This window comes from Trachurus trachurus (assembly GCF_905171665.1).
Source record: "Trachurus trachurus genome assembly, chromosome: 14".
Lineage (NCBI taxonomy): Eukaryota > Metazoa > Chordata > Actinopteri > Carangiformes > Carangidae > Trachurus > Trachurus trachurus.
In genome coordinates, this window is record NC_139903.1 from 31,812,172 (window position 1) to 31,833,768 (window position 21,597).

General features: G+C 44.4%; 1 protein-coding gene across 1 annotated transcript; it reads right to left on the minus strand.

The window, feature by feature from the left end:
* Positions 1-1,452: 1,452 nt before the first annotated feature.
* LOC310997286 (odorant receptor 131-2-like) lies at positions 1,453-2,376 on the minus strand (the record flags this gene model as incomplete). Its single annotated transcript, XM_083986962.1, has 1 exon — positions 1,453-2,376. One exon carries the CDS (start codon positions 2,374-2,376, stop codon positions 1,453-1,455), a length of 924 nt encoding a protein of 307 aa, XP_083843088.1.
* Positions 2,377-21,597: the final 19,221 nt, after the last annotated feature.

Sequence of the window (21,597 nt, forward strand, 5' to 3'; positions counted from 1 at the left end):
TGCCAGGCAACACAAACATTTCCTACTAGATAGATTACTTATGATGCGTTCCAGTTGTACTGGGAAGTCGGACTTTCTGAGTTCCCACTCGGAATTTTCACCTGGAACGCAGCCTGAAGTCGGAAATCTGACTCTGAAAGTGGGACGAACCTCACCAACCCCGACTTGACCACAACATCATGAAAACGTCATCCGGAATGGCTATGCCGTACATCAACAGTAGTGAAAGCTCTCGTAATGTATTATTTATTAGCACATCTGTTTTATATTTGTGAAATTAAATCAGTGGTACATGTAGTACTGTCCAACATCGATCTGTGGACATGGTACAGTATGGTTTAAATACCGTTCTATGCGTTGTTTTCAACTGGTATTGCTAACAACGGTTAACAACAACAACAACAACAACAGGAGGCGTCCATGTTTTCCAACTTTTTTACTGGTCAACTCGGGTGTGACGTAATTCCCAACTCCGACTTCCAAGGTAACCAGAACGCGACATTAGTGGCACCTTTTCCACCGAGCTGGCCCGATATTTGGCCCTATCTCCGGGCCAAATTTCTCCCTCGTGGAGACCAGTAAAGTAACCTTAACCTTAACCTTATAACTTGAGTGCCAGATGACAGCATAGATTGTACAAGAGAATGGCCTGATGGTCTGATCTTTGATCCCATACAGTAGATGAGAGATTTCAGACACCCAGGAAGGATATAGATAAACAATTGCTAACCTTCGAAGGGTTGAAGAGAGGAACTGCTCAATAGCTGTGTGCATATAGTTCTTTATTTTTTTGCACAATTTGAAAGAATACATAAAACATGATAGGTAATAATGAAACAGTGCAGGGAGAGGCAAACCCCCCCCAAAAAACCCGGTGGGTTTATTTGAAGCCTCCACCTTATAATAATATTAATAAACAACAATTAACAATTTCATGTACAAAAGCACAAGTTATCAGAAACCATAAAAAAAATGATTAAAATGATAGTGACTAACAACCATTATATAAAAATAAAAACAGAAAATTTAGATTTTTTTGAGAGGAGACTGAGGCCCAGCTGCACCAGATGCAACAGCAAGGTTATACAAGCCTTATAAGCTGAAGCACTGTCAGCTGAGATCAACTTGGCTGTTATCATCACACATCTCCTAACTCTAGGAGGAAGTGATTGCCACAGTGGCAGATACAAGCCAACAGTAAGTGTAGACTTTGTCAGTAATCGATAATTTGTTCAATCCACCTTCGATTGCACTCATTTTTTCATAGTCTACTGTGTCTTTTCAAATTAACACATAATTATCAATAATTGCTTCAATCCACCTTTGATTGTACTAATTTTTTTTCATAGTCTACAGTGTCTTTTCAAATTAACACATATTTAAGTTCCAAGTCATTGTAGTCTCTTAAAAAAAGAGTGCTTAAATCATCAAACCATGATCTGAGGCGAGACCTCAGCCTTTACTAACATGACTTATTGTCAGTCGACAGCACAGATGGTACACGAGAATGGGCCTGATGGTCTGATCTCTGATCCCATAGATGAGAGAAGTCAGACATCTGGGGAGGATATAGATGAACACATAAACAACACGCTTAATACGTGAAATAGTTACCCTATGCAGGATTGTTGAGAGGAATTGAACAATAGCAGAATGCATTGTTGAGAAGAGACTGAGGCCCAGCTGTGCTAGATGCAGGAGCAGTGTGTTACGAGCCTTTTGAGATGAATCTTTGTCTGTAGAGGCTGACCTGGCTGCTATCATCACACCAATATATGAGGAGATTATTGACACAGTAGCAAATAAAAACACAAAATAAGTGTAAACCTGGTCATAATGATAAATTATTGGCTCATCCAACAGTGGTATGTCTGAGCAAACATCAGTCATCTGCAAGTTTTCCAGGTCTTTAAATTGGAAAGTTGACAATAAAACAACTCTGGTAAGGTTATTTAGTAAACTAATGGTCCAAACCACAATTATAGCTAAAGCAGTGTTTTTGATGGTGATGATGGCAGCATGCCTTAGTGGGTAGCACACAGCTACACACCTCTCCAGTGACATCACCACTAGTGTGAGGGGAGAGATTTCATTTGTTAGCTTGGTGAACATAACAAGAACAGAACACACAGGATATGTTAATAGTATTCTACAAGCAGCAATTATATACAGTACCTGGCTAAGTGCCAACAGAGCAGTGTCTGCAAAAAGGAGATTATACAGAAGAATGTAACGTGAGGTCTCTCTAAACACCAGTTTACTCCTCAAGGTGAAAAGCATAATGCTGTTAATGACGAGAAAGACACAGCATGGCATTCCAATCAGAGTAGAAAACAAAACTGTTTCCAGTAACCCTTGATACTGTTGACCAGACATGTTGCTATAGCTGATGTTGAGACCCTGAGATTGGTCTGCATATGACATTTTAGAAAATATTTCAGACAAAAAATAAATATGAGTCTATTGGTGTTATTAAAGCAGTGTAGTGTAGTTTGGATTCCGAAAAACATGTAACAAGGAACACCACTGAAACGAAAATGAACTACTAACAGCCATTACCTCTTGGATGATCATCCACCCTAAATACCACTACCAACATTCTGAACCCCACCACCACCCGTCCTTGTTGGAGGACGCTGAACAGACAGAATATAAACAGATGAACTATCGTTACTTCAAAAAAAGGTTGTCTCTCTCTCTCTGTCTCTCTCTCACTCACACCTGCCTCTCTACTGTCTTTCCTGTCTGCTCTCAAAGAGTGTGTGTGGAGGGGGTATTTTACTGTTGGTTCACACACACACACACCTCTCTTAGCTGTCCATCGTGTACGATGATGACGCTTGCTTCTTGGGGTGGGGAGGGGGGTTAGCGATGTTGTCGCTGGTGCCACTTCAGGTGGCTGACGAGGCCGATCCGTGAGCCGATCATCCGTCCGCAATCTGGGCAGGGGAGCCCGGATGCAGGTTGGATGCCGGCTGCCCTTTGATGTCGCTGGGCTCGTCTCTCAGTCCTCCTCTGCTGGTTGCCAGTTTTGTTTTTCGACCGTAGGGGGGGGATGCTCCGACGGTTGCGGTTGACCGTCCGGAGGTTGGGGAGCAGACAATTTTTGAACCACCTTTTCTAGGTCCTTCCCCTGTCTGGGGTGAGCAGTGTGGGGCTGCTCAGTCGCGATGGAAGCTGCCGAGGTGATGCGCTGCTCCATCCCGCAGTCACAACGACCATCACTCCATCGCCGCCTGTGTGCATGGTTTGGCTAGGCACTCCCAGCCACATCCTTGGCCTGTGCCTGCCGCCATTCCACATCGCCACAGGACTTTGTGGGGAGGGGAGACACACACACACACACACACACACTTTACTGTCTTTTTGCTCGGCTTTTCTCAGGGTCAACAGGTAGATCACAGGTAAACTCGGCTGTCAGGGTCCACAGCCCTGGGAAAAACAATGAAAACCAGACATATTCATGAATTCATAAACCCCCCCCGGATGCCTTGAAAAGTGGACATGTCCGGGCAAAAGAGGATGTTTGGTCACCCTATTTATTACGTAAATATTCACTGCAGTCACATGAGGGAACGCAGCTTATTGATATGATGGTTTTGGTTACAAATAATTTGTTTGAAATAAGTGTGACAGTTGAGGTTCCTGTCACTATGCCTCCAATTGATCATGCGCCCTGGCTACTTGGCCAAAGGGATGTCCCTTTGGGTGACTGGTAAGCGCGCATGACTATTACCCGGGAGGTGTAGGTCCAATCCCCGCCAGGGCCCTCTTCACCTTGCAACATAAGTATTTGTAAAAACACGTTATTTGTGTCTTTCTGAATACCGGCTCCACCCCAAATTAGGGTTCAATATTTTTTTCTCAGATGTTGAGCAACGGCTTGAGGTTTACTTTGTGTCTAGATATTGGGTTTACAATTGCAACAATTTACTGTTAAAAAAAATAAAGGAGGCAGTCGCACAGGCAGAAGCAAGACTGTGGCATGGTGTCCTGGTAGGCACTGTGGCAGTGGGGCGAGCGGGTCTTGGTAGCCACACAAAACCACAGAGCCCAGGGAAGGGAGAGACGGCAGCTGGTGCAGGAAGAGATCCATGCAGAGGTGGAAGAGGAACGCCGCAGCAGGACAGTGGCCATGTGCTAGCAAGGTGCTTGGACGAGATGGGACCATGCATCTACTCAAAAGATCAAGTGGACAGAACTGTGTAAGTCAGAACCAGCTAGCTAGACTCAAGTTTTTGATCCAGTCGGTGTATGATGTACTCCCAAGCCCATCCAACATGCACTGTTGGGGCATAGTAGAAACACCTGCATGCCCACTGTGTCCAGCAATAGGCACCCTTGAGCACGTCCTGAGCTGTTGCCCCGAGGCCCTGGGAGAGGGGAGGTACACCTGGCGGCGGCGCCATGACCAGGTTCTGAGGGCAATGGCGGACACCATCTGCACAGGAATCCAGCAGAGCAAACATCAGCTCTGTTACAGCCGAAGGGGGCCTTGTCTGTGTCTCTCTCCCTCTCCTTGTCCCCTCCACAGCTCCACCCAGGTCCCAATCACCAGAAAGAGGCACACCTGGGCTGGCCAGTTAAATACCCTGCAACTGACACTGGAAGATGGGGGGCAGTGTGTTGGGACTGCTGGGCTTGCCTGCCTCCCATCTTGGCTTTGTTTGTTTTAGTTTGTATCACTTTTATGTTTTTGTATTAAATCTCCTTTTTAGTTGATTTAGTGCCTTTGTGTGTGTTTGGGGCCATTGCTTGGGTCCATTGTTATGCCCCTCTGGGCCAACGAAATTCCGGGCGTAACAATTGGGGGCTCGTCCGGGATAGAACAACCATGAGGTGAAGTGAAGGTTTGTAGCTGTTGTGTGATGTAGTAGTCTTGTTTTCAAGATGGTTTGTGATTTTTACTGCCCGTCTATGTTTGTTTGAGAGTTCCCTGTAAGATAGTCGTCGGGCAGAGAGAGACTCTTGCCACTTTGTTGTTTTGCCTTTCTTATTTTTGGTGGTGAAACCTGGGTGTGGGTACGTTTTCTGTGTGGCAGTGGACCTTGCCTTGGTCCATTGTTCACTCGCAGAGTTCAACGTTTAAAGAAACCTCCCGGGAAGCCACTGAAGACTAGTTAGTTAACCACATTACAGGGTGCCTCTCCACAATGTCTTATTTTGTTGGTGTCACCCTTATGTTTTATATTAAATCTTCTTTTAGTTAAGTTAGTGTCTTTGTGTTTGGTTTGGGGTCATTGTTTTGGGTCCATTGTTATGCCCCTCTGGGCCAACGAAGTTCTGGGGCGTAACAATTGGGGGCTCGAGAGAGGACAGGAGAGAAACCTCAAGCAGAGTGAAAGGCCTCAGCTGGGCTGCTAGCCTCAGCTCATGACTGGCAACTGAAGGTGGACCTGGGGAGGAAGCTTAAGTTTCCAGAGCACATTGCAAAGACATCACTCGGGCCAGACCTGGTTTTAACATAAGACTCCACAAAGCAAGTAGTGGTGCTGGAAATTATAGTCCCCTGGGAAGACCGGATGAGCGAGGCTTATGAGCGCAAGAAGGCCAAATACCTGGAGCTGGTGGAAGCCTGCAGGGAGAATGGCTGGAGGGCCTGTTTCAAGTCTTTTGAGGTGGGCTGTAGGGGTATCCCAGGGTAATCTCTGCACCGTGCACTCAGGCTCCTTGGGATCAGAGGGTTGCAGGAAAGGAAAGCCACCGGAACCATCAGCGAGGCCGCGGAAAAAGCCTCAAGGTGGCTGTGGATCAAAGGGGCAGATCCATGGTGTAGCGCTGCTCGGACACAAGTCGGGGACTGATTACCCCCGGTTGGGTCGCCCAGAAGAGGGTGTCTGATGATCTGAGACCCGAAACACCGTATGACCCTGGGTTCATCATTGAGGATGTGTCCGAGCTGCACCATTAGGATGTATGAAACAACAATGTAGTGATCTAACAATTTAGATCACATCAAATGTAAGTTTCGTTTTTGTGTGTAATTTTACATAGATTTATTTAATATTTAATGGAGTTTCAACTCAAATAAACTGCGCTTCCGGATGAGAGGGGCGGTAAGGCCCTTGCATCATTGAAGAAGGATTCTACAGACTATGTGAAACAACGATGGGAAAAAGGGTTCCAACATCGTGATAACAGAGGACATGTGGCTTGGGAAACACAGTCATCCTCCACCAACTCCTGGACTTGGGAGAGACTTCTGTTTGAAAAGCTTAATTCGTTTTTTTACAAGTCCCTGTTGTATGATTTCTTGCTCATTGACTCCCCAAATGATAGCTCGGGCTAAAATTAAAGCGCCTGTTCAGCCAGCTCGGTGTGCCTCTCTCAGAAGAGAAAACTCTCGGCCCCACGACATCCCTCAAGTTCCTTGGAATCCTGCTAGATACCGTTGAAATGAAATCCGCGCTCTACGAGATATTCCCCATTGCAGTAGCCTGTCACGTGTGGGGTAACTGTAACCCTTATTACGATGTTATAAACAGAGCACAGGTAAGTAATAGTCAATGCTAAGAGATGGACCAGTAACAGAAGACTATAAGCTAGTGAGAGCCCTTGTTGTTGTGTAATCAAAAGACACAGGGATAGTTTCAACAAAATAATGTCACTTTATGGCCTGGGCTACATAACTCCTGGCAAAAGATTTGCTGTTCTCTGCGATGATAAAGCGGTCGTTGACATCATTAATAAAGGTCGCTCCTCATGCAGCACTATCATGCCCTTCATGAGACGCATCACCTGGTTAGCAGTAAACCTCAACTTCATCATCACCGCCCGCCATGTGCCCGGTCATTTCAACATCAGTTTTTGCGGATCAGTGAATTCACTTCCTCTTCTAATGTCAGGGTTTCCCGCAGCGCTTTCCTGTTAAGGCGGCCGCCTTAACAACAAAGAGCTGCCGCCTAAACTAACTTTTCTTAAAAAAATAAAAATGTAGCGATATTCACAGCACACACACACGACGGTGACATTAACGCGCGCCGCCACGTCTGCTCATAGCGCAGCAACAATGCAGCAGCGTCAGGCCGTCACTGAAACGCTCCGTGGAACCGAGACATGACACGGCGGGCCCGGTGTAAAAGTTCTCAGAATCAGCCCCGGTGACCGCGGTGCTGACGATTGGGGGTGAGTCGCGAGCGTCATATGTCTTGGTAGAGCACGGCCGCTGCAGCGACCCTCCGACAGTCCCATCGCTGCGTGTCAATCCCCCCTCTCACTTTCTCTCCGCGCCCCCGTCTCTCTCCAGCTGCCCTTTCAAAATAAATGCATAAAAAGCCAGAGAAAAAAACAAAGTAGGGGAAACACTGCTTTGTTTTCTCTGTCTTTTTATGGTTTAGTAATTCTTTCATTGGTGCAGTAGCAGCGTTCAGTTACCACGAGCGTAGTTGTGACCTGTTGTGATCATAGATGGCATGGGATATGTTTTTTATGTAAGTCCCTTCGAAAAGTCCCATGACCAGCCAAACTCCTAAAAAAAGCGTGATTTATAGTTCATAACATGGTACTTTTGGCATATGGCACCAGGGCCGTTGCTAGGAATCCTGGGCCCCCTGAAAGTATACTAAAGTGGGCCCCTGCCCCCTGACTTTTCCACTTTTACGTATCTATTATCATTTCTTATTTAGCCTACTTTGTTTTGATGCTAATGCAGCATTACTATGAGTATCAGTCAGGGTCTTATGCAGAATAATTCAATCATACAAAGATTAGACTACTGGGGTTTTTGTGGGCCCTACTGGGCGCTGGGCCCCTATAATGATCATCACCTTTCTCCCCTATACAACGGCCCTGTATGGCACTACAGGACCAGTTAAATATAAAACACAATTTTATACAATATACTGTATATAAGTAGGGGGTCCCCGCTCCATCTCTCCATCAGTTTGGGGGTCCTTGGCCTGGAAAACGTTGAAGACCCCTGCTCTACACACCACAGAGAAGCGCGCATGCATAACGGCAGCGCGCATGGTGAAACTTAACATGGCGCGCGCGCGCCCCCCCCCCCCCCCCCCCCCCCCCCCCCCCGCCGCCAACAGGACAGACACCACCTTAACTAACACATTTTCTGGGGGAAACACTGAATGTATTTGACCTAGTTAAAAATATCTGTTTTTCAGGTCTGTCATTTCACCCTTCTCATTATTGTCTGTTTCTTAAACATTCCAAAACCAAAGAAGCCTGTTCTATAGTTATAGCTTGCACCGATTCCCCATTCTGCCCCTATAGAGCTATGTTTAGATATTTGTGGCTTAGATCACCTTTCAACTAGGCCGTACCGTACATCCAACCATGTGCAAAGATGTGTGAAATTTTAAAATGAATAGTGGCTGATGATTTGATGTTGTGAACATGTTTTTATTAATAACAAAAATAGTAATGAAGGTGTGCCAAATGCTTTATTGTCTTACAGGAGGATGCAGTCTGATCGTGATGTCGATGAGGGAGGAAGCACTGAGTGTTCCTGCTGATGACATCAGTGATGAGGACAAACCACCACACACACCAAAAAAAGGAGATCTGCACTTGCTAACCTCCTTGGACAAACATTCCAGCATGCCAAATCTTCTCCGACCGCATCATCACCTAACTCCAAGGCTGAAAAGGAGGTCCAGCAATATCAAGATTCTCCACCTCTACCAATGTCTGATGTTGGGTTGGTGGAAATCTGAGGCATGCAAGTACCCACACCTGGCCAAGCTGGCCCAATGGAGCCCTGATGTTGGTGGGACAGGGGCCAGATTGACCAGCGTCTTTATTTTTAATTTTGAAAAAGTAGTAACAAAATTTAGCTGGAATATAAATTTAAGGTCAATAGTCAAGGTTACGAGGACTATTTAAATATAAATGGCAGATATGTTTAATCTGTGATAGGCGTGATAGACAGATGACAGGACATGGGTACTCCAGGGTGCCAAAGCACAGTGGTCTATAATGCCCATTGTGCTTGATTGTTAGGAGAGTCCTCTTTTGGTCATGAGACATGTGATGTTCACCTCAATTTCCTTGATAAGATAGAAATGTTGTATCATTACATCAAGCCAAGAGAAAGGTTACGGCATCTTCTCGCTCAAAATAGTTTACGTTAACTTTATTTCACAGAGCAATGTATGAAGTAATGTCAATGGGCTCTGTGCCATGTAAGCTGCATGTAGTTCTTAGACATCTACGTATGATTATTTCAGCTTTCCATCACAGATGGAATGCAGGAGTGAAGCGGCGCCGTCCGTCACTCTGGGTGTTCATACGCCGGCTCAAAGATGAGCAGCGGTTGGTGGAGAGCAGGGGCCTCATTTATCAAAGAGGGCGTAAAACTGCTACTAAATATTTGCGTACGGCGAAAAGACGAAAATAGCGTACACCCTAAATATTTACACCTTTTTCAGATCAATCAAACTGTGCGTACGCACAACTCTCCGCAATAAATCACACAGGACTCAAGAATGGTGCACACGTGGGGAGCGTGCCTATGTTCCCACAGCCCTATGTTCCCACAGCCCTATGTTCCCACGGCCCTATGTTCCCACAGTTCTAAGGTTTTCCTCAAAATTAGGCCCTATGTTCCCACTGGACTCTCTCTACCTATCTGGACTCTATCTATCTGGCCTGTCTAGCCTCTACCGGGTCTTTTTACTAAACTTAACCAACTCTTTTCTTCATTGCCTAAACCCAACCAATGGTGGGACCAAAGGGCTGTGGGAACATAGGGCCTAATTTTCAGTAACAACAAAAGTTAGAAATGTGGGAACATAGGGCTGTGGGAACATAGGGCTGTGGGAACATAGGAATGACCCCCACACGTGAACACACCTCTTACTCCACCCCCGGAACGCCTATATACAACTTTATATGGTCAGCACGTGCATATTTAATTAGCCATGTGCTCTCTGTGGTGCAGCAACGTTTGTGACAACAAAGTGACAATGGAGACAACGGGCGGAGGACGGGGGAAAGAAGCGGAACTTCTCCGCTTCTCCGAAAGCAGATACACGGGCAATAAATCAGTCAGAAAAATGATCTTGCATTTTAATAAGCTACAATAAAAACAAAAACCTCCCAAATCTCAACAAAAGGGAGCAGAAAGAAGAAGAATCTTATGTAATCTGCCCGTTTATCCCAGAAAATCTTTTTTTTTTTTTTTTTTTACCTAGATGTTAAAACAATGTAAAGCAGGACGATAGTTACCATTACTTTGCACGCCTTCCCACTACACAGTTACAGCTCTACTGGACTCGGTTTAGGTCATTTTCTTCACAGTTCCTCCTCAGGGCCGCGTTGTCTCACTCTTTATTCTCTCCTCTCGTCAGCTCCAAACACACGTGCACCTCGTTAACTCAGGTGACAGAATAATAACAGTCTAGGCTGCAGATCAGTGTGCGCTGCTGCCGGTGTGTTTTAAAACTTGGATGGTTTGATCCTTGTCGGACGTCACACAGCCTAATCAAAAAAGCAAAATCCTCAATCCGCTCTGTTTATCAATTAACATAGAGCCTAGTGTTATTATAGAGCGGGTTGGATTGCCAGCATCAACGGTCCACCACTACCACAATTACTTCAAAAAATCCTACTGTGCTCTTCTAAATGTACTCCGCTCCTCTCTCCCTCTCACACTGCAGTTCTCTGACTCAGCAACGGTGTCGCCAATTCCTCCTGTTCCTCAAAAAAGGCGTACGCCAGGGTCAAAATGGGTGTAAATGTCCGCACTTTTCCCCGTCAGGTTTTGGCTTGATAGATCCCAAATTTGGCGGAGGAAAGTGCGTACGCACAAAACGAGGGGAAAATGGCGTAAAAAAAGGTGTATCCACAATGATAAATGAGGCCCCAGGTCTGGCTTGGCCGAGCGTGGGGACCCTGCACCCCAACAGCGGAGGAAGTGGAGGAGACTGGAGGAGAGGCTGAGCAGTACTGGGATGCTGTCCAACACTGCATCATTCACTTTGAATAAACCCCCCCCCCCCCCCCCCCCCCAGATAAAGTTCTCATATTTTTGATTAATCTTGAAAATCAGATTTGTCTGTGGGGGTCTATATGTGTGCCTATGTGAGCATGATGCTACAGAAATTGCAGTTTTGTAAAGCCTCATTGAATTTCATTACAGTCTTTCAAAATGATGGATGTGATTGACAGTGACTGTGATTATGTTAAAAATAAATATAATATGCACTCAAGTGCGGGCTGTACTTTTAAAAAAAAAATCGAAAGCAACTGGACTTAGTTTTGTCTAGGAAGACGTTTCACTTCTCATCCAAGAGGCTTCATCAGTTCATGTACACAACTGACCAGGCTGGGACTGGTCCAACTATCTGCTGTGGAGACTTACTATTTAACCTCTTGTGTGGGCGTTCACAAGGGTGATGATGTCACTGGTTCCCTTTTGTGCTCCAAGTGCCAACGACAGTCGTTTAAATGACTGTCTTTGATGGAAAGTTGGTTTCGACTTCGTTAGTGCCTTATGTTGTTGTAACGACAGTCGTTGGAGGCACTTGCCACTTGTGAACAGTTGTTGTTCTTTGAGGCTAGATTGTTGAATCTCCTGGGAAGGGATGAAAGGGCAGCATTGTAAATTGGAGATAGGTGGTGCCTGAGACCTCCTCCCCTGTTGAGAGATGGTTTCTCTACTTTTACATAGATGGCTTCTTTGACTCCTCTTTCAAATCATCTGTCCTGTCTGTCTAGGATTTGGACATTGCTGTCCTCAAAGGAGTGGGCTTTCTCCTTGAGATGTAAATGGACAGCAGAGTCCAGGCCTGAGGAGTTAGCTCTCCTGTGTTGGGCCATGCGTTTATGCAGTGGTTGTTTTGTTTCTCCAATGTAGAGGTCTTTGCATTCCTCGTTGCATTGGACTGCATACACCAGATTGCTTTTGTGGGTGTGTGGTGTTTTGTCCTTGGGATGTACCAGTCTCTGTCTGAGTGTGTTGTTGGGTTTGAAATACACAGGGATACAAATATATTTGTTAAAGAGTTTTTCTGATACTCCAGACACATATGGAATGACTATGTTGTTTCTCTTGTTTTGTCTTTCTTTCTCATCCACTTTGCTGGTTTTCTTTCTGGAAGCAGCTGCAGTTTTCACAAAGGTCCAGCTAGGGTAACCACAAGTTGTGAGGGCACCTCTCAGGTGCTTGTGTTCTGCCCCTTGGGCCTGTGAGCTGGTGGGCACGTTATCAGCTCTGTGTTGCAAGGTTCTGATAACACCAAGCTTATGTTCCAGAGGGTGGTGAGAGTTGAAAAGTAGATATTGGTCTGTATGTGTGGGTTTTCTGTATACCCCAATGTGGAGGCTCCTGTCCTTTTTCATATGGACGTCACAATCTAAGAAAGGCAGACTATTGTCCATTTACATCTCAAGGAGAAAGCCCACTCCTTTGAGGACAGCAATGTCCAAATCCTAGACAGAGAGGACAGATGGTTTGAAAGAGGAGTCAAAGAAGCCATCTATGTAAAAGTAGAGAAACCATCTCTCAACAGGGGAGGAGGTCTCAGGCACCATCTATCTCCAATTTACAATGCTGCCCTTTCATCCCTTCACAGGAGATTCAACAATCTAGCCTCAAAGAACAACTGTTCACAAGTGGCAAGTGCCTCCAACGACTGTCGTTACAACAACATAAGGCACTAACGAAGTCGAAACCAACTTTCCATCAAAGACAGTAATTTAAACCAGTGGTCCCCAACCCCCGGGCCCCGGACCGGTACCGGTCCGTGGGTCGTTAAGTACCGGGCCGCACAGAAAGAATAAATAACTTACATTATTTCCGTTTTATTTATTATTCGAGTCTGAACAATCTTTTATTTTGAAAAATTCTCCGAATTCTCCCCGTTACATCCGTCTATGACTCACATGACCCACTCTTGACACCGCTTGACCTATGCGATTGACACATGTCAATATTGTGGTCACGTGATACATTAACGGTTAGCGCTAATATTAAATATTAACGGTCGCGCTAACTCACAAGCTAGAAACTCACAAGCTAGAAAGATGAGTAAAAATCTTTGGAAAGTTTCTTTGCAAAGGGGAAAAGGGCCAGTGAGGAGACAGAAGAAGAGCCTATACCCACCAAGAAAAAGAAAGCTGCATTTAACAGACAGTACCAGGAGACCTACTTAAAATATGGATTTATCGCTACAGGTGATTCCCACGCACCAAGCCCGCTGTGCATAATATGTGGTGACCGGCTCTCCAATGAGGCAATGAAGCCTTCAAAACTGCTTCGCCACTTAGAGACTAAGCACCCTGCTTTAAAAAACAAGCCTTTGGAGTACTTTGAAAGAAAAAAGCAGGAACAAGAAGGACAGAAGCAATTACTGAGGGCCTCTGCAACAACAAATGCAAGTGCACTGAGAGCATCCTACTTGGTGGCTAACCGAATAGCTAAGGCTAAAAAAACATTCACGATTGGTGAAGAATTGATTCTTCCGGCTACTAAAGACATTTGCTGTGAACTTTTGGGGGAGGCTGCGGTTAAAAAGATAGCACAGGTCCCTCTGTCAGCTAGCACCGTCACGCGGCGCATCGAGGAAATAGCAGAGGACATTGAGACACAGTTGTTGGAGAGGATTAATACATCACCGTGGTACGCACTGCAGGTTGACGAGTCAACAGATGTGGACAACAGGGCAATACTACTTGTTTATGTGCGATACCTTTATCAGGAGGATGTGCATGAGGATGTGTTGTGTGCACTATCGTTGACAACCAAAACCTCAGCCGCAGAACTATTTAAGACGCTGGATAATTATGTATCAGGAAAACTTAAATGGTCTTTTTGTGTCGGCATATGCACAGACGGAGCTGCTGCCATGACCGGACGGCTGTCTGGTTTAACTACTCGGATTAAGGAGGTTGCACCTGAATGTGAATCTACACATTGTGTCATACACAGAGAGATGCTGGCAAGCCGAAAAATGCCACCGGAACTTCACAGCGTATTGAATGATGTTGTTAAAGTCCCACTCCCGCGACCCTTTTTGGTCATTTTAAAACCAGCTCATTAGCCATGCACATTAGCAATGCACCTCTGGGGGGTGGGCGGAGACTGCGCTGCTCTGCACCCGCCCAGCCACCTCCTCGCACCCCACCCCCCGCTTGCTGACAGCTGGACATTGTACAATTACAGATTCAGCGCGTTTAGCGTAAAACTCCACATTGGGATTCGATCCCAGACTGGAACATAGTCCTTGCTCACAGTGCAAGCTGCTCTACCAGGTGAGCTATACCTGTTAAACCTTGACAGCTTCACCGAGCTGTGAAGCCTTTCACCTCTGAGCCAGATGCAAGCAGGGCGGGAGCTTGTAGCACTAGTGCCCTCCCCTGGAGCTGTGACACTCTCAACTCCAGTCTCCCTGAAACTGCCAGTTTGCGTCTGCCATTGGTTCACAGCAGTTTGAAGGCAGAAAAACTCAGAAATGCAATTTTGCACTTCCTTTTCTGCTGATATGTGCTCTAACACAAGAAAAATGCCACAGGAACATGTGAAAAGCTCAAAAAACACGATTTTCACGGGAGTGGGTCTTTAAAGTTATTAACCACATCAAAGCACACGCACTTAACTCACGCCTATTCGAGCAACTTTGTGAGGAGATGAACGCGGAGCACAGACGCCTTCTGTTATACACAGAAATAAGATGGTTATCCCGAGGGAGATCGCTGGCCAGAGTGTATGAATTACGAGAGCCGCTGCAAAGATTTCTCTTAGAAAAAAAGTCACCGCTGGCAGCACATTTCAGTGATGAGGAGTGGGTCACAAAACTGGCTTACTTGTGCGACATATTTAGCCAGCTCAATGAACTCAATCTGTCTCTTCAGGGGAAAATGACAACAGTCTTCAAGTTGGCAGATAAAGTAGCTGCATTTAAAGCCAAACTGGATTTGTGGAGACGACGTGTGAACAGAGGCATATTTGACATGTTTCAAACATTGGCGGGGATTTTGGAGGAGACTCAGCCGGAGCAGTCATTCTCCCAGCTGGTGCACGATCACCTGTCTTCGCTTTCAAAAGAGTTCGAGCGCTACTTCCCAACCGCAAAAGACCCACGAACTGAAAAGGAATGGATCTGCGACCCATTTGTCAACAAACCGGGCGAATCCAGCATGTCCGCGCAAGAAGAAGATCAGCTGCTGGAGATCGCAAATGACGGCGGCCTGAAAAGGATCTTCGAGACATCAACTCTGCCGGTATTCTGGATAAAAGTCATGGCAGAATACCCCGAGATTGCCACAGCAGCTCTGAAAACCCTGTTGCCATTTCCGACATCATATCTGTGTGAAGCGGGGTTTTCTGCAGTCACAGCAACCAAAACAAAATCACGAAATAGACTGGACATAAGCAACACACTCCGGGTATCTTTGTCTCCCATCACCCCGAGATGGGACCGTCTCATTGCAGAGAAACAAGCTCAGGGCTCTCATTAATTTAGCGTTATGGTGAGTTGTATTTTTCATGAACTTCATATGTTTTATGTTGTATTTTGAAGGTATGTTTAAGTGTTACCATAGCGACCAGAGAGCGCGAGGCAGAGAGGTTGTTATTGTTATTATTATTGTTGTTGGTGGATGTCAGGAGGACGCAAAAAAAAAGAAATGTCAGGAGGACGCTGTTACATACAAGTACACAGTGGATTCAGGCTTTTTATTATTATTATATTTACAAAATACCATGGTCTTGTCATTTTATTTTGTTGTATTTATCCGCCACACCTTAAAGGCCGGTCCGTGAAAATTTGTCTGACATTAAGCCGGTCCGTGGCGCAAAAAAGGTTGGGGACCGCTGATTTAAACGACTGTCGTTGGCACTTGGAGCACAAAAGGGAACCAGTGACATCATCACCCTTGTGAACGCCCACACAAGAGGTTAAATAGTGAGTCTCCAAACCAGATAGTTGGACCAGTCCCAGCCTGGTCAGTTGCGTACATGAACTGATGAAGCCTCTTGGATGAGAGGTGAAACGTCTTCCTGGACAAAACTAAGTCCATTGCTTTCGATTTAACCTCCTTTGAAAAACTATGACCTGGAAAAATGAGAATATGCACCGGCTTGTTAATTAAATAAAAAACAAATTTTAATGTACACTGATCGGTTCATTGTAATATGTTTATTTATTTATGTAAATGTGGTGTTATCTATACGTAGCCTGAGGCAGCGCTGCTCTTTTGTGAAGCTTCATGCTTTCGATTTAACCTCCTTTGAAAAACTATGACCTGGAAAAATGAGAATATGCACCGGCTTGTTAATTAAATAAAAAACAAATTTTAATGTACACTGATCGGTTCATTGTAATATGTTTATTTATTTATGTAAATGTGGTGTTATCTATACGTAGCCTGAGGCAGCGCTGCTCTTTTGTGAAGCTTCACTTTTCATTCAACAAACTAAGTTAATTGCATTAACTGCCACAGATTAATCAGATTTCATCAATGAGACTAACATTAATTTCCTATAAAGAGTTTAACCAGCCAGCGGTAAACCTCTAAAAACCCGCGGATAACGTTACTTGGCTCGTTATCTCCAGCGGGAATACGACGCAGTTGGCCCCGGGCGATCAGTTCAGTAGACCGGCTACTGCCTCTGAGACGAGCCGGTAGCATGGATGTAGCCTACTAGCTCCCGGTTGCTGCTCCCTCTGCATTTCTCATAAAACAAACGTCGGAGCAAATTTCCTAACAGGCGATGTCTGGATAAACTGACCACAGACACTTATCATGGGCGGTGTTTAGCTCAGTTGGTAGAGCACCCGCCCCATGTGTAGAGGCTATAGTCCTCGCTGCAGGCGGCCCCGGTTCGAGACCCGTGTCGCATGGCCCTATCCTGCATGTCATTCCCCCCCTCTCTCTGCCTCCCATTTCCTGTCACACTCTGAACTGTCCTATCCAATAAAGGCATGAAAAGCCAAAAAATATACTTAAAAAAAAGAAAAAAAGAAAAGAAAAACACTTATTAAAAACAAATTACCAACATTTCCATGCTGTCTAGATGCAGATAATACAATTTGTGACATTTTGACAATTTTTGAAATCTGCTACCGTCATGCCCCAAGTTCTCCGCCACGTTGTGACTCGGCTTTTAGTTTGGGTTTTGTCACTGTCTGGTCCTGTGTAGATTCTTGTGTTAATTTGTAGTTCTGTGTCCTGTTTCCTTTGTGTTGTGTTTTGTCTTGTTTTCCCTGTTATGTACTGGTTTCTTGTTTTACTTTGAAGTCGGTGTCTGATCCTTGTCTTCCTGTTAAGTTTCCCGCCCATTTGATTACCTCATGTGTCTCACCTGTGTTTGATTGCACCACCTGTGTCTCGTTCCCTCGTGTGTATATAACCTCTGTGTTTCCATCGTCTTTTGTTGCGTCATTGTCAACCCATGCCTACCTTCATGTTCCTGTGTCACGCCACGGTAAATAAAGCCTGAGTTCTTTAAAAGTCTGCATTTGGGTCCTGCATTCCTCGAATCCTGACAGCTACAACAGATGCTGCCCGGTCGGTGACTCCCTGAGTCTATTTGGGAAGCAACACATCAGGTCTCACACCAAGACAATTAGCTCAGTGAGTTAGGAGGTGGTTATTGGTGTTGTCGGTTCAAGTCCCAGTAAGGTTGACACGAGCGCAGGAATTTCACGAGGGCCACGAGGGCCATGGCCGATCCGATTTGGCCTTGTGCCCTTGAAAAAAATATCTGCCCTAAGGCCACAGTGGCCTTGATGCCCCACCCGCACTGCCCCGGTTGATTTTGCGGTTTTCTCCTTTGCCTCTTTCCTATCAACACGGCTTTGACACCTGCGTCTTTGAAGAGCCTGGCATAAACCACTTGGGCGGGCTATAACAACAGTTTGATGACCAATCTATCACCGGCCAACCAGGTGACTTCATCAAACAACCCCCACTCGCCGAACCAATCATGTGGCTGGAAAAGAGCCAAGCCACAACATGTCAACACGTGCTAAGTGTTTGGGCTGCTACAGCCATGCACGTCAGCAGAGGAACACCGCGGGTAAAAATAGAAAAAATAAAAAAAGCGTTTTGCCTCGGAAGAAAATGTGAAGGAGTCAAGGAGAACTCGGATGGCTGACCGTGAAAAGATGCGTGGTGCGTCATTAACTCTGAAGTAACGCTAAACTTTCACAATGAAGACACCAGACAGTTGGAGCGGACCGACGTCCGGCCGCGTTCACCCAACACGGACGCGGTCTGCTGCTGCTGCTGCTGCTGCTCAGCCCAGAGCGACTGTTTTGTTCACACCATAGACTGTAAAAAACACACCGCACTCCGGCGTAAAGATCAACTGTGCCGACCTGAACACTGCCCAGAACCAGGCAAGCTACTACACTAACATGTGTTTTATTGCTTTTATACAACAGTGCTACGAGCGCATTTTAGAACAGTAATAAACTACAAGAGATTATGATTTGTTTGTTTATTTAATCATTTATTTGGCTCCGCCAACAGAAATAGTTCCACAACTGGAAGGGAGACAAGGCTGTTGCCAGGCAACATATAAACATTTCATACTAGCTTGCTACTAGCTACAAGCTTTTCCACCGAGCTGGTTCTGGTTCTGAGCCCGTGTCTGATTAGCACCGGAGCAACAGGACCAGCGTGAAGACATACAGAGACGTTATCGATACCGTATTACATTTGTTTATCTGCTATGTAATCAATATAAACACAGTTGAAGCTAAGTAGCTGAGCTACGTGGCTAACAACAGCTAACGCTAATATCAAAACACATCGCCGTCAAAACGTAGTTGCCCCCGCGGCGATTTTTTTTCCAGCTGGGTTTAGTAGAGATTTATCTCCAATTAGACGGGTCAGGTCCATTTCTAACTGTAGTAGCAGCAGAGAGATGGGGCAGCTCCTGTATGGGGAGCGTGGCTCTGACTTAGCTCCTGTCCACTGCTGAACAGCGGAGTGATAACGTCCGTAAAAAGTCGCAGTGCTGTTATACTGTATATCAGCACTCATGGAACGTCTCTTGTCCAATCAAATTGCTCGGTTGGGACCGGTCGGAACTAACTGTTGTATAATGTTGTATAATGTTCATCATTACATCTGTCATGTTTAATTTTTGACAGGAAAAAAAAAAATCACAAAATAACCTTCTGATAACTTAAAATCTCACTTGTGACAATAAGGGAATATTTAAGCTTGACCAAAATAGTGATTTGAGTTATATCGTGATATAAATTGATGTCGACTGATATGAAAAAAATGATCGTGATAGGATTTTTTCTCATATCGCCCAGTGCAATAGTAAACAAGATAGGAATTTCAAAACATAGCTGCATAGGACTGGACCCTTGTGCAAAAAATTAAATGCATAAATTAATTTAAAGTAGAACATTTCTGGTTTGCTTGAGCCCGTTTTATGTATTAATTTAACAGATACCGGTAGTTAGTAAATTCAATAAAGGCATGGATTTAAAATCATTGTTTTATATTATGGCCTTGCTGCCCTGGCTTTTGGCCTTTGTGCCCTCAAAAAGTTGACAACACGAAAGGCCAAGTGGCCCTGCCCCTAAAATGACGAAATTCCAGGCCTGGTTGACACATTAAAATACCAGATGTCCTCAATGGTGGTGTCACAGCATGCCTCTAAATTTAAAAAGGAAAAAAAACAAACTTGCCCAGCACCAACCATTGACTGTATGTTTCCTTTTTTCCTTAATCTTCTTCTTTTTCCTTCTTCTTCAGAGGAAATCCTACTTCCCATGCATAAACAGTTCGGGAAAAAAACTTGAAATGTCCCACCCCATGCCAGATTTACTCAACTCCAAGGACATGTCAATATTCCTCCTGGGGGGGCCACAATAAGTGTTTAAATTTAACAACGTTGAAATTTTTTACCAAACCATCGTTTGCAACTTTCACCAAAATGTTGCCCCAATACTGCTGAAACTTTTGTCCACTTAAACTCATTACAAATTATTAAGTCCAACACTCTGTTTTTCTGACCTATCTCAATTGACACCAAACTTGCTGGAGAGCATCTTCAGACTATCCTCCACAAACGATCCACACAGATTTTTGATTTATCAAAAATTGAGCCTACAGTGGATGAGAATGTTTGACTGTAAACATATACCATCCAATTCTTGCTAAATACATTTTCAATCTGCTCTCATGGGAACAACTGCAGTCAATGTGAGAGTGGCATTTTTAAACATCAGATTTTCTCTTATGATGCAAAACACTTCATCGTTAAAAACAAATCACCAACATTTCCATGCTGTCTAGATGCAATTTAGATTTTATCATATTTTTGTTTAGATAATAGCATTTCTGACGGTTTGACAATTTCTGCCTGACCGGTGACTCTCTGAGTCTATTTGAGAAGCCACAGACCAAGGCTCTTGTCCAGACAATTAGCTCACTGAGTTAGGAGCTGGGTCTTGGTGTCAGAGGTTGTGGGTTCAAGTCCCAGTATGGGTGTGGAGAACACATTAAAATACCAGATGTCCTCAATGGTTGTGTCACAGCATGCCTTTAAATTGAAAAAGGAAAAAAAAAAAACATGCCCAGTGCCAACTATTGACCGTATTGTTATCGTTAATCTGTTTCTTTTTCCTTCTTCTTCCGAGGAAATCCAAACTCCAGGACTCACTTCCAATATAATAAAATTGCATTGCCTTGCCTTTCCTCTGTTGCTCACCCTGAGGTTTCTCACATGTGGATGCAAGGGAATAATATGCAGTCAAGTACGGGCTGTACATCTTTACATTTACACATATTAGTTCAATTTAGTCAATATAATCTTTAAAAAAAGAATGCTTTAATTATTATTCAGTTTCAGATTCTTTATTTCTTTATTATTTAAACAGTAATCTGAGATCAGACCTCAGCCTTTACTAACATGACATGAGAAATTTGGCCCTATCTTCAGACCAATAAAGTAACCTTAACCCTAACCTTATGACTGAGTGCCCGATTATCATAGATTGTACAAGAGAATGGGCCTGATGGTCTGATCTTTGATCCTATACAGTAGATGGAAGGATATAGATAAACAATTGCTAACCTTCGAAGGGTTGTAGAGAGGAACTGCTCAATAGTTGTGTGCATATTTAGTTCTTTTTTTTTTTGCACAATTTGAAAGAATACACATAAAACATGATAGGTAATAATGAACCAGTGCAGGGAGAGGAAAAAAAAAAAAAAAAAAAAACCATGTGGGGTTTATTTGAAGCCTCCACCTTATAATAACATTAATATTACAATTTCACGTACAAAAGCACTAGATATCAGAAAACATGAAAAAAATAATAAAAGTAATAGTGACTAACAACAATAATATAGAAATAAAAACAGAAAATATAGATTTTTTGAGAGGAGACTGGGGCCCAGCTGCACCAGATGCAACAGCAAGGTTTTACAAGCCTTATAAGCTGAAGCACTGTCAGCTGAGATCAGCTTGGTTGAAACAGGAGGAAGTGATTGCCACAGTGGCAGATACAAGCCAATTATTATCAACAATTGGTTCAATCCACCTTTGATTGCACTAATTTTTTTCATAGTGTACTGTATCTTTTCAAATTGACACATTTAAGTTCCATGTCGTTGTGGTCTCCTAGAAAACAGTGCTTAAATCATTAAATAATCTTCTGAGGCGAGACC